The sequence below is a fragment of the Misgurnus anguillicaudatus genome, chromosome 1 (assembly GCF_027580225.2).
Source record: "Misgurnus anguillicaudatus chromosome 1, ASM2758022v2, whole genome shotgun sequence".
NCBI lineage: Eukaryota > Metazoa > Chordata > Actinopteri > Cypriniformes > Cobitidae > Misgurnus > Misgurnus anguillicaudatus.
The window spans coordinates 29,533,052-29,545,462 of NC_073337.2; the positions used below are offsets into that span (position 1 = coordinate 29,533,052).

At 38.0% G+C, this 12,411-nt stretch overlaps 1 protein-coding gene across 1 annotated transcript in view; it reads right to left on the bottom strand.

Annotated features, from left to right (window-relative positions):
* Positions 1-1,307: 1,307 nt before the first annotated feature.
* flncb (filamin C, gamma b (actin binding protein 280)) overlaps positions 1,308-12,411 on the bottom strand; it is a 64,813-nt gene continuing 53,709 nt past the window's right edge. Inside the window, exons 37-50 of the mRNA XM_073869288.1 lie at positions 11,937-12,110; positions 9,856-10,017; positions 8,959-9,162; positions 8,706-8,858; positions 8,495-8,617; positions 8,017-8,262; positions 7,442-7,711; positions 7,142-7,279; positions 6,949-7,064; positions 5,534-5,666; positions 5,220-5,396; positions 4,909-5,127; positions 2,599-2,811; positions 1,308-2,501 (exon numbers count right to left, since the gene is read on the bottom strand). Of these exons, the coding sequence (XP_073725389.1) occupies positions 2,320-2,501; positions 2,599-2,811; positions 4,909-5,127; positions 5,220-5,396; positions 5,534-5,666; positions 6,949-7,064; positions 7,142-7,279; positions 7,442-7,711; positions 8,017-8,262; positions 8,495-8,617; positions 8,706-8,858; positions 8,959-9,162; positions 9,856-10,017; positions 11,937-12,110 (2,510 nt within the window). The 3' untranslated portion in view covers positions 1,308-2,319. The remainder of the gene's footprint in view (positions 2,502-2,598; positions 2,812-4,908; positions 5,128-5,219; positions 5,397-5,533; positions 5,667-6,948; positions 7,065-7,141; positions 7,280-7,441; positions 7,712-8,016; positions 8,263-8,494; positions 8,618-8,705; positions 8,859-8,958; positions 9,163-9,855; positions 10,018-11,936; positions 12,111-12,411) is intronic.

A 12,411-nucleotide genomic window follows, 5' to 3' on the forward strand; every position in this document is an offset into this window, starting at 1 on the left:
TCATACAATACAACCCAAGCAAAAATATATTTTCTTGGCCAAAATATAAAACTTTGTATAAAATGTATAAAGTATAAGTAAAAAATGTATACAATTATACACTCTAAAAATTTGCTGTAATTTTGCAGCTGGTTGCCAGTAACTTACTGTAGAAGATAAAGTCAAAAAATGTTTCATATTCATTTAACTTTGAACAAAATGTTGCCAGTAAATAACATAAATGTAAAATCTACAGTAAGTTACTGGCAGCTAGTCTCACAAATATACATTATAAATGTATTATATTTATGTTTAAAGGTTTGTAACATACAAAGTTTTTCTTTCAATGTGACGTGAATATAAATGGTTTAAAAATGTATTTTTTAAAAATATATTTCAAAATATACAAAAAATTGCTAAAAAATAAAAAAATTAAATAAGTAAATTTTTTATTTTAATTATTAAATGCATTTTTTTATTTTGTAGGCTACATATTTTTGGCCATTTTTAAAAAATATATATTTAAAATTATATTTGAAAATAATTTTTACTTGCTCTATTATATGATAAACTAAGATAAAATTTAGCAAAAAGACTTGGCTTCATGTAAACAGGTCTACTGTGAGTTTTAAGAAAATTATCTGGCAAAAAATATTATTTTATAGAAAGTAAAGCTTATTTAAATATATTTTTTAATTTTAAGATATATTTAGCTTTAACCTTCATATATTAACATATATTTCAATATGTATTTCATACAATACAACACAAGCAAAAATATATTTTCTTGGCCAAAATATAAAGTTTTGTATAAAATGTATAAAGTATAAGTAAAAAATGTATAAGTATGTATACAATTATAGATATATATTTGGCGGTTAAAATATATATATATTATAAATGTATTATATTTATGTTTAAAGGTTTGTAACATACAAAGTTTTTCTTTCAATGGGACGTGAATATAAATGGTTTAAAAATATAATAAAAAATATATATATATATATATATCAAAAGATACAAAAATTGCACAAAAAAAAAAATAAATACATTTTTAATTTTAATTATTACTTTTTTTATTTGTAGGCTACATATTTTTTGGCCATTTTTTATTTTGAAATATATTTAAAATTATATTTGAAAATAATTTTTACTTGCTCTATTATATGATAAACTAAGATAAAATTTTGCTAAAACACTAACATTAAGCTTTGTAAACAGGTCTACTGTAAGTTTTCAGCACTAGCTTAAGTACCACATAAGTACAATACTTTAAAACCTTAGTAAAATGCCAAATTATATACATGAAACAAAATCAATAAACAAAATCAAGCATAGCAATTAAAACTTTAATATGCCAGCACAGTTTTACCAAACAGTAGGTTAAAATATCAAACAATTATTAGTGTCTCTTCATACATTTCTATTTTAAATCCATACATATAAAATCACTATAAAATGTCGCTCTGTTGTGTCACTGTAAAAACTGTGGCTTTTCAAACATTCACATGCTTTAACGGCTTTGGCTACACCGCTTGGTACAAAAATCTCATCTAACCAATCACATAACTCGGTCTGCAGGGCCGTCGGGCCACTTGCGACCGGTTCAGACCCAGTGTGAGCTTAAAACATCTCTAACTTAAACTAAACCTTTGACCAGGACTGGCTTCAGACCTGATCCAGACTCGTTTAGGGTTTAAGAGACAACATTGTGTTATTCCATCATAAAAATAAGACCAGTTTTAGCAGTAGATAAAAAGATTAAATAAATGATCTGTTAACTTATGGTCCTGACAGTAACTTCACTAACAAGGTGGCTTTGATGTAAAATCGCATGTTAGCCCCGTTCACTTTTCTGTTCAATGCGATTCATCGATCACTTCTTTCAGTCACACGTTGACTAATCTCACAACCTAAAAACAACGTATTACAAAACAGGTTAGGCTGCGAATGTGAACTGAACTCATAATAAGTGTGCTTACATGCACCAGTTATGCTTAATAACCCAACAGTGTATTATTGGTCATAAATGCAAATATTGATTGAGAAATATTGATCAACACATTCAATGTAAGGGTGTAACCCAAACGATTTCCGAATCTCATGTAAACGCATTATTGTTTGCATTGTCAAAACTTTATCAGCATTGTATTGCACATGTAAACACACTCGGTGTCTCTTTGGATAAAGCGTATGCACATACGGAAGACAACTGGCGGAGGATTTTGCCAATATAAGAGGTCTTGTAAAAAACGTATCATCATAAAGGTCAGGCACGTGACATTGTCGGTGAGTCCCATCTCATTTATTGGAGTCTTTGCATAGTGAGGCAGGTCTTTTTTAAGGCACTGTGACATGGAAAGGGCTTCCGGGCACCATCTCTTCACCCCACTTGACTATCAGTATGTAGTCTCCTTTTTCCTTCACTGTGTATGTGACATTGTACATTCTGTTGCCCATGTGTTTGACATACACTTCCTCACATGGAGTTTTTGGCCCGTGCACTCCTACCATCAACATGTTTGTCCCTGCGAGGTGAAAATAAAGCCATAATGTATCTTATATATTGTAATATGGTATATGATAAAGTATATATTTATATATAATGTGTGTGTGTTATTGTCCCTGCTTTACTGCAGTCCACCGTGAAGGTGTTCTTCTGACCAATGAAAGCTTTGGAGAGTCCAGCCCCCCTCGAGACCACCTTACTGGCATCGGATGAGAACTTCGGCAGAGAGGAGAAAGATCCGGCAACTGAGGATGATTTTGTGACGGTCTCCACCAGCACTGATGAGGTCTCGTGTAGAGAGTGTCCGCCGGACAAACGTGCACCTGGAAAACGTAATATTCATTATTTATAGTTAATAAACATTTATATTTTACATTTAGGCATGTTGCAGACGCTTTTATCCTACACAGGCTAATTTCTGCATAACCTGAAATGCATTTCTCTCGGTAGATATCACTGCATCTGGTGTGTCCACTAGGGGCACTGGGGGCGCTTATTCTTTTTTCGCTGTTTTGATGCGGGTACATTCAAGGTTACAAAGCTGACAATACAAAACACTATTGTATATATTCTTCAGTTATATATATAAAACCAAGGGTTTTTTTCCTCCTAGAACTTTTTGTTCCTCCTAGGCTAAAAAAGTCTAAAAAAGGTTTTTCAACCCCGGGGAGTCAGCCGACATTGGCTTAACTTAGCACCCTTGTATACGAGACATTATTAATATGCTCGCTTGTAAAGTTTATTCAAAGCCGCTGTATTTTGCTACTTATATTGTCTGTCGATTTGCCCCTGCTTCTTTTAATATAAAGGTGCTTTGAAACAATTACCAATTGTGAAAAGCACTATATAAATAAAATTAAATTGAATTTTATTGAAATTAAACTAGAAGGACAGCATAACTGTAAGTTCACACCAGACGCGTAAGAGTGATTTACATGTTAAGTCAATGCCTAGATGTGAATAGACATCCTGCGGCGCGGTACATGCGAATGTCCCGGTGCAAATGGTGCTCTAGTAGTGACGTGATTACAGGAAGCAAGCAGAAGCTCCTCCCATGAAGCGAATTTCCGCATGAATGTCTCGAATGACTAGAATTTCACATGCAGCTTTCACAGGTGAATGAAGCAAACTCAAAATGTTCAAGCGTCTAACTACACGCAAATAGCGCATTTTTGCCGCCTCTACCACGTCTGGTGTGAACGCACAGTCAAAGATGAGCAGGTATTAATTTGTGTACATGTATGTTTTCGTAACTTTTAAAATGGACAGAAACTAATCACCTCTTGTGGTCATTCCATCAAAAGATGCAGCGACATGTACCAGACGAAATGTATTTCAGGTTATGCAGAAAGATCGATTCCTCACTTTAAGGATTATGAAATAACAGTGAATTAAAGTAAACCAGTAAGGTTCAGAAAGGAACGTCCAGCTCATATTTCATCCAGAAAAGAAGAGATGTATTTGCATAGTTTATTTCTTGAGGAAGTTTATGCTCAGTCATTGGTCTGTTTACATTAATCTCCATATTTTTCATAAGCTTATTTGTTTTCAATTCAACAATTGCATTATAATCCTGACTGATCATATAATCTCATAATCATGTTTTCCCATTTAAGCACAGCTGCTGTAAATCTCATCATGCTTGCCGAGCTATTTACTGTGATTTATTATGTTATTTAGCAAAAAAGTTTATAAATTTAGTGAAAATTGTATGTATAACCACACAACTAGGGCTGTTGGAATTACATATAACAACATAAACACAGAAGAAATGCTAAATGTTAATCTTTTGCTCAGGGGTGCAATGGTAATAAACATGGAAAAGTTTAAACCTTCAATTTTGGGTTAAATGCCATGATTGTTAAAAGGGGTCATATGATGCTATTTCATGTTTTCCTGTTTGGTGTTTGGAGTGTTAAACGCTGTTTGTGCATATAGACGATGTCACAACGATTAAAGTCTCAAACCCAAAGAGATATTCCTTTTAAAAGTGATGGATCATCCACACCTTCCTAAAATGCCCCATTCAGACATGCCCCTACATATCTCAACATATCAAGATTTGCATAACATTGCCCAAATATATATGCAAATAATTGTATTTTCGCTGTAGTATTATTGCCGCCACTTGCGTGTTGTGGAGACGCTGTGCTTTGGGAGCTGAAATTCCAAATATGTAACATTTACAACACGTTTGAGGTATTCAGCCAATTACAATGCACTGGATAGCCAGCCAATCAGCTTTGTAAACAACTATGCATTTCAGAAAAGTGGGTCATAGAAGAGCGACAATAATGCACGTTATGTAAAAACAATGTGTTTTAAACCGTGTGAACACATTGCATTACACAAAATACAAAAAATAGTTTTTTTTAGCAACATGTCTCCTATTTAGCGCAATGTAGTGCATGATCTCTCACCAGTGACTTTGGCTTTAAAGGGGCTGCCCACGATATGCTGTGGTCCTCCATACTTGATAGAGATGAGGTAGCTGCCGGGAGCCATGGGTGTGTAGGTGACCTTGTATCCTTCGGGACACTCCTGACAATCCATCTTTACCTTCGACGGACCGTCGATTGTGACAGACAAAGCCCCTGACCCAGCGTTACACGTGTTCACAATAAAGTCTGAAGGCACGCCTGTGTAAACAAGAAGTTTATGGATTTATCCTAAGACTTGTGGCTGACTACCTTAAAATCACGTACAGTACAACATATGAGTGATCACACACCTGTAGTTCCTCCCTCCAATCCAGGGCCAAAAGCTGTTACCATTCCTGGATCTCCAGCCTGGCCGGGTTCTCCAACGCGGATTTTGAAGGGGCTCCCCGGGATGTGACTTCCATTAAAACGGACATCGATGGAGTGGACGCCGTTCTCCCGTGGAATAAACCGTATTGCGTGTTTATCTGCGCAAACAGACATACAATATTCAAGTTCATGCTCCAAGATCAAATCATTTCCCATTCTTGGAAAAGCAAACAATAGCGGAACAAAGCTAAAGCTGGATCTTCATGAAGACATTATATACAAACTGTATGCTCACCATTGTCTAGTTCAGTGATGTAACACTCCTCCACTGCTCCAGAAGGTGTGTGCACCTTAGCGTCAATCGCTCCTCTCGCTCCATTCAGTTGCACGGCGAACGAAGCCTCCTGATTCACCTTGAGACCCATTTCCTGAAGACAGAAATTATTTGAGTTAGTAACCATTAACTAAGCAGCTCTGATTCTTAACATGACCAAACTTCTGATAAATACCCAAAGATGAGGTGCTCATGATATAAAGTTTTGGTCATTGTATACTAATTATTTACGGGTTATTATATCTACAGCCATGGATAAAATTAAGAGAACAGTCCAGTTTTGCATTTAATCATCATTTCTAGATGTATTTCGGTCCAGTGCTTTTTAAATTCCAACAATAGCAAACCTCAGGATTGACATAAAGCCATCCAACAGCAAGGTTAAAGTCTAAGAGCATGACAAGACCCATGAACGATGTGTATATATGCCATCAAGAGCATGCCAAACCTCTAGGTGGCGGTGTGATGAGAATCTCAAGCCCACGTAAGCCAATCAGAATCCCGGAAACAGCAACAAATCACTTCCTGTTCCTCTTTTGAACAAGGTCACGCATACTGTGATGTTGGCTGCCTAAACATCCATTTGTCTCAGTTAACATTCAACCGTGTAACCAAAGTTTTTCCAAATCTCCACTCTGGGCAGAGTTTTTAGAAAGAATCGGATTCAGAGGCGAGTTCTCCGTTTGCATGTAAACGAAGGGCGGAAACAAAGGGACCGTCTTCGTTTTTCAAAATAAGCATGTATTTGTAAACAGGGCCTTATTGAATTTATACATCAATGGAACGTTTATTCATTCAGCTTTCAGATGATGTATAACTCTCAATTTTAAAAAAATTGACCCTTATGACTAGTTTTGTGGACCTTCCTAGTGATCGAACCCATGATGCATTGCATTTACCAATTGAGCCACAGGAACACAATTATACTTGATAACCATGTCATATATCTATTATTTTAAGATTCAGGATTGTTGTCACACACAGGTTTTATAAGTATACAACTTGAAATCTGTCCAACTCTGTCATTGCTTCTAGCATTTGTCATTGCTAGAAGGTCTGGAAATCAATGGCCTGGATAATACACAGTGTTTTTGAAAGTCAAGGTAGAATGGCTTGTTGAAATATTTGTCTTCCCAAAAACAGATTATCAGTTAAAAGACAACACTCAAGATCACAAAGGCCACCATAAAAATACCCAAAGCTTATTCTTCTCACTGCGTGTACACCTGTCTCGTCTGATGATAAGTTGTGTTTTCTGCTCTCCATCAAGAGCCCTTACAAGCTTTCAGTGTTTGGTGATAAAGGATCTGCCTTCTATACTCAAGGAGTCCCTAAACCTGCATCTGAGAAATTGTGTTTCATGGGAAATCACTCACTTGCAGGCTGGTGACGGTAAGCAGGCGGGCATCGTCTGACAGCGATGCAACAGGAACAATGAAGGGGCTGTCCGGGATGTGCTCGTCGTTAAATTTGATCGACACCTCGTAGTCGCCTGGTATTAAATGCATGAATGAGGGTTAAATAAATCTGTAACATTGTAAACTAGGCTGAAGAGTATACAAGTCTTACCAGGTTCCTGTACGACATAGGCCACCCCGCACGATCCGTCCTTTCTGTCCTCAAAGGAAATTTCGGCTTTGCTGGGCCCTTCGACAGCTATGGACAAACCACCAGCGCCAGCCTCACGGGTCCAGATGCTGAATTCGGCTAAACAACACAAATACACAAAGAAGTCGATCAAAACGCGTGGTCAACACAGCTCCGACTATAAGTGGTGACCCGACCTTGCCAAAGTAGTGGAGCAGATTTAAACGGGTATCATTATTTACTCATCTTAACCTTTACATACTACAATTTAAATGTTCTTACCAGGAACTCCTGCCACTCCCCTGTCCAATCCAGTACCACCGGCTCGAACCTTATGGGCACCTCCCTCTCCCAGAGGTCCCACGGTGAACTGGAAGGGGCTGCCGGGGACATGCTGGCCCCTGTATTTGACATTGACGGTGTGAGCGCCCATTTCTTGAGGTACGAAGCGCACACTGTAGGCGCTGTCTTCTCCTTCTATGATCTCAGCATCCTCCGTCTTTCCACTTGGGCTCGTCACCTGTGCCGTCATTTCCTGAGTACCTGACTCACCTGAGAGAGCGAGAGAGGTGATAAGAAAGAGAGTCAAATGAGAAAGTAAGAAAGACAGAAGAGTGAAAGAAAGAGAGAGACTGGGAGTCATATAAGACATTTCTTATAAAAGTCCAGGCCCGTCTACAACTATAAAAAATCTGTTTTTTGGCTGGATTGACCGTACAGCTCAGATTTTCCATCCCATTTCTTTCTCCGTCGTAAATGTCCGTAATGGAGAGGTTGCACTCACTCGCAATGAAAACCCTGTAAACTTACATCATCCCACACAATTCACTAAACACATATTGCAACCACACACACACCATCTGATTGTCGGGCCTGGGCGGCGCTGAAAGGACTCAGGTTTTCTCTGCTCAGGAATCCACCGAAAACATCTCTGAAGGGGTCACCCCCAACCTGGGTGCTCTCCTCCACCCGCACCTCGCGTTTGGTTTCTCCCGCACGGGTCTTGCTGATCTCGGTGCGCTCTGTGCGGGTGTAGGTGTGGCTGCTGCGGGTGAAGGTTCGAGTGTGCCGTTCCTGGGCTGATACCATCTGAAACCAGTTCCCTACAGACGAGGAACCCCAAAGAAAGAGGAAAAAAGGAAAGGAGACGAGAAAGAAGAAAGTGTAAATAAGAAATGTATGCATGACAGCAGAATGGAATTGTTTTCAATTGCAACGTGTTTCTTTCTTGATCAAGAGACAGAAAGTGACATATGGCAGTGGGAATCTGTAAAAGTCAGGTGAAAGGAAAGATACTGTACAGAGAGAGACAATGGCTTGAGACTCCCTCCTCACCTGGGATCTTAAGGTTAAGGTCACAAGTGCTGCCCACTGTGGCGATGGAGGGCGCCTGTCTCCTTCTGGTGATGCTCTCCTTCATTCGTCCCTCACCCAGAACCTTCACCGTAAATGGACTTCCTGTGGAAATCCATAAAAGTTAGTTTTAAAAAAGCTGCCCAATTCAGAAAGACTTCACGAGTCTTGAATATCAAGGGCTGTGGTGTACCTGGCACGTGTTGGTCTGCAAATTTGATGTTGATGATGTAGGTTCCTGGTTCGGTTGGGCAGTAAGTCACTTTGCACGTTCCATCGTCCACATCTGAACAGTTTATGTCAACTTTGCTGGGACCTTCGATGGACAAACCCAGACCTCCATATCCTATGGACCAAAACCAAGGGTATTAGACTTAAACCAAGCCAGTGGGATCCATTTTCTCATTCTATGCAAAACACAACTATGGATGCAAAATTTTATTCACCTGCACTTCTGGTGTCCACAGTAAACTCGGCCACTTCAAAAGTGTGTCCTTCAATCAGACCTTTCCCAAACACCTTCACCTTACTGGCGTCTCCGATTTCCGACTGACCCACCATGATCTTGAAAGGGCTGTTGGTGACGTGTTTTCCATTCTTCTTCACGCTGACCACGTGCTCACCCACTTCTTTAGGAGTGAAGGATATTCCTGAGAGCAAACAGAAACTTGATTGAATTACTTTGTTCGTTCTCCCTGTGTCAGCGTGGGTTTACTCAGGTTTCCTCCCACAGGCCAAAAACATGCAAGTTAGGACAATTGGAGATGCCAAATTGTCCCTTCCAACCTCTGTATGGTTCAACTTGTCTGAATAAAACTTGCGTATGGATGAACTGGTTCTTGCCATGAATATAGCCGTAGATGCAGGAATGGCGTAAAGCAATAAAGGAAGAAGAAGAAGAAGAATTTCTTTGTTCAGGCTTCTTTATGGTATCGCTATCATATCTAACACAAAAGAAAGGTATTGACTGCATTGTACATCAAAAGCCTTTTGTGAGCAAAAAGTTGATTCCCTTTGAAATTGCAGGAAGGAGCTTTTAGTCTCCAGCTATCTGAAGGGAGGTGAGCATTACTACATCAAAGAGTCTCAATGTTTGATTGCTCAGATGAGTCTGATGCTTTCTTGTTTTGAAAAACATTTAAACACAAACATTTTTATGTTTGAATTAGCTGTCTGCAGACAAAAAGTTTTGTTGTATCATTGGATTTTATCTGTATGTGTTTGATCTGGGATCCAAACCAGTGTTGGGGGTAACGGATTACAAGTAAGTGCATTACGTAATATTATTACTTTCTGAAGTAACGAGTAAAGTAACTGGTGCTGGTGGACCTCATGTCACTCACCGATGTGACGGTTTGGGAGTCTCTTCAGCAGACAGGGCTCTTCATTGCCAGACGGGGCTCTGATGCTCGCGCTCAGAGAGCTCAGGTCCGTCTCCGTGATCTTCAAAGAAACATCTGTCGCTGTGCCAACGTTCAGCTGAGATGTCCTCATGGAATCATCACCTTTCATAAGAGCAAAAAAGAGATATTTTAGTTTTTTATTTATATTTTTTATTAGGCTTTATTTTTTATATTACACTGTGCCAAAATGACATACTGTGACAGTACGTACTAAATTAGATAAAGTACCTGCTTCTTTATTGTTAAAACAGTCAGGTCTATATAGTATGTGTGTTTTCATATACATTGTTTAAAAATACAATGAAATGACAAAAAATAAATTTCTTGGTACGTAAATCACTTAAAGAGTTCATAGATTTCTGTTATATTAAATTTTTGAATTTGGTCATCTGGGTACGTTTTTTTGAATACTATGATTCGGACCAGACGCATTCGAAAGTAGGCGATTTCGAATGTGTTTGTCAGAAATATTAGTTTTCATGTGAATTTAAATTTTTTTTGTAATTTTGCTATAACCATTTGTCCTTTTAGTTTTTTATTTATTGTCAGTTTAGTTTATTTTTAACTAATATTGCCATTTAAGTAAAATTTATTTTAGTTTAGCTTTTGTTTCAGTTTAAAGGCATCATTGTGCTAAGGCAACATTTTAAATTTTTGTTTAAGTTTTTCCAATATATTTGGGCAATATTTGAAATCTAAAACAGATATGTTTTAGTTTAAAGTTAAAGGGGACATTTCACAAGACTTTTAAGATGTAAAATAAATCTTTGGTGTCCCCAGAGTACGTATGTGAAGTTTTATGTTAAAATGCCACTTTGTAGGTGTGAGCAAAAATTTGATATTTTGGGTGTGTCCTTTAAATTGCAAATGAGTTGATCTCTGCACTAAATGCAGGGCTGTGGTTGGATAGTGCAGATTAAGAGGCGGAGTTATTATAATAAGATCCCTTTCTGACATCACAAGAGGAGACAAATTTCATTGACCTATTTTTTTCCCATGTTTGCAGAGAATGGTTTCCCAAAACTAAGTTACCGGGTTGATCTTTTCACTTTTTTTAGGTTGATAGAAGCACTGGGGACCCAATTATAGCATCATATTTTCATGATATGTCCCCTTTAAAGGGATTGTTCACCCAAAAATGAAAATTCAAAAGCCATCATTTTCTCCTACTTATGTTTTTATTTATTTTTTTCTAAGGGACACAAAATAAGATATTTTGAAAAATGATGGTAAGCACATGGTTGATTGTAACCATTGACTCCCATAGTTTAGGAAAAAAATTAAGTATTGCGATAAATAATGATGAAGATATGATAAATGATGGTAGGCACACAGTTGATGTTACCCATTGAATTAATTTCCTACTATGAAAGTTAATAGTTACAATCAGCTGTGTGCTTGACATACATTATTAAAATATTTTCAGTAGTGTTCATCAGAAAAAAGAAATTAAACAGAAATAAAAACAGTAAAAAAGAACAGTTAGACAACTGAGAATGAGATCTTTCTAAAGACTGCATTTGAACCCCGTGAAGACTGTTGCTTAATATTAAACATAATAATAGTAATACAGTATAATTGTATTCACTTGAACTCATAATATTAACTCAAGTTTTAAAAATAAAGCGGGTGCAACCCCAGTAGTGTTGCTGAGAGCAGCGTCACACAGAGCTGAATGAGAGCGAGAGTGAAGAAGAGGGGAAACGGGTACATCCTGTTACTAAAAATTATCTCGATCTGCCTCCAATTTTAGAAGCGTTGCACGGCTGCGGTTCTGTGGTGAACTACTCCAGGTGTAACGACGCACACACTTAACACACATTCACATTTATAGACATTCATAAACTCACCCATACCAAATAAAGAGATACTGAGACCTTTAGAGAGACATAACTTTGCCCCCTTCGCTCTTGTACATCCTCTCTCTCTCTCTCTCGCTCTCGCTCTCGCTCTCGCTCTCTCTCTCTCTCTCTCTCTCTCTCTCTCTCTCTCTCTCGCTCTCTCACACACACACACATCACCCGTGATCTTAGCAGTGAAGGGGCTTCCAGCAATGTGCTTATCATCAAATTTGACAATTATGTTGTAGTCTCCCGGGGCCGTCGGCATGTAGGACACAGTGCAGGTGCCATCTTTATTATCCTTACAGCTGATCTCTGCTTTAGATGGACCCTCAACTGCCAAAGACAGACCACCTGAGGAGAAGAAGAGAGGAGGAGAGAAGATGAAGAGAAGATACAGTTACTGTAGATGGTCTCTCACTTATGTGAGTGACTTTTGGCAATCTGGATCAGAATTCATGATTGTCAAAAGTCTAGCAAGCATGAGACTACACTCTTAAAAATTAAGGGTCTTAAATTTTTGGAAAAAAAAAAGGTGTTCAGACTTGTTTTTTAAGTACTACTGATCAATAGGTTATTTGGGGAACAAAACATGGTTCTCTTATGGCATTGCTTTTATTGTAAACAGTGTTCAGCAATGTGACCGTGACGCAGC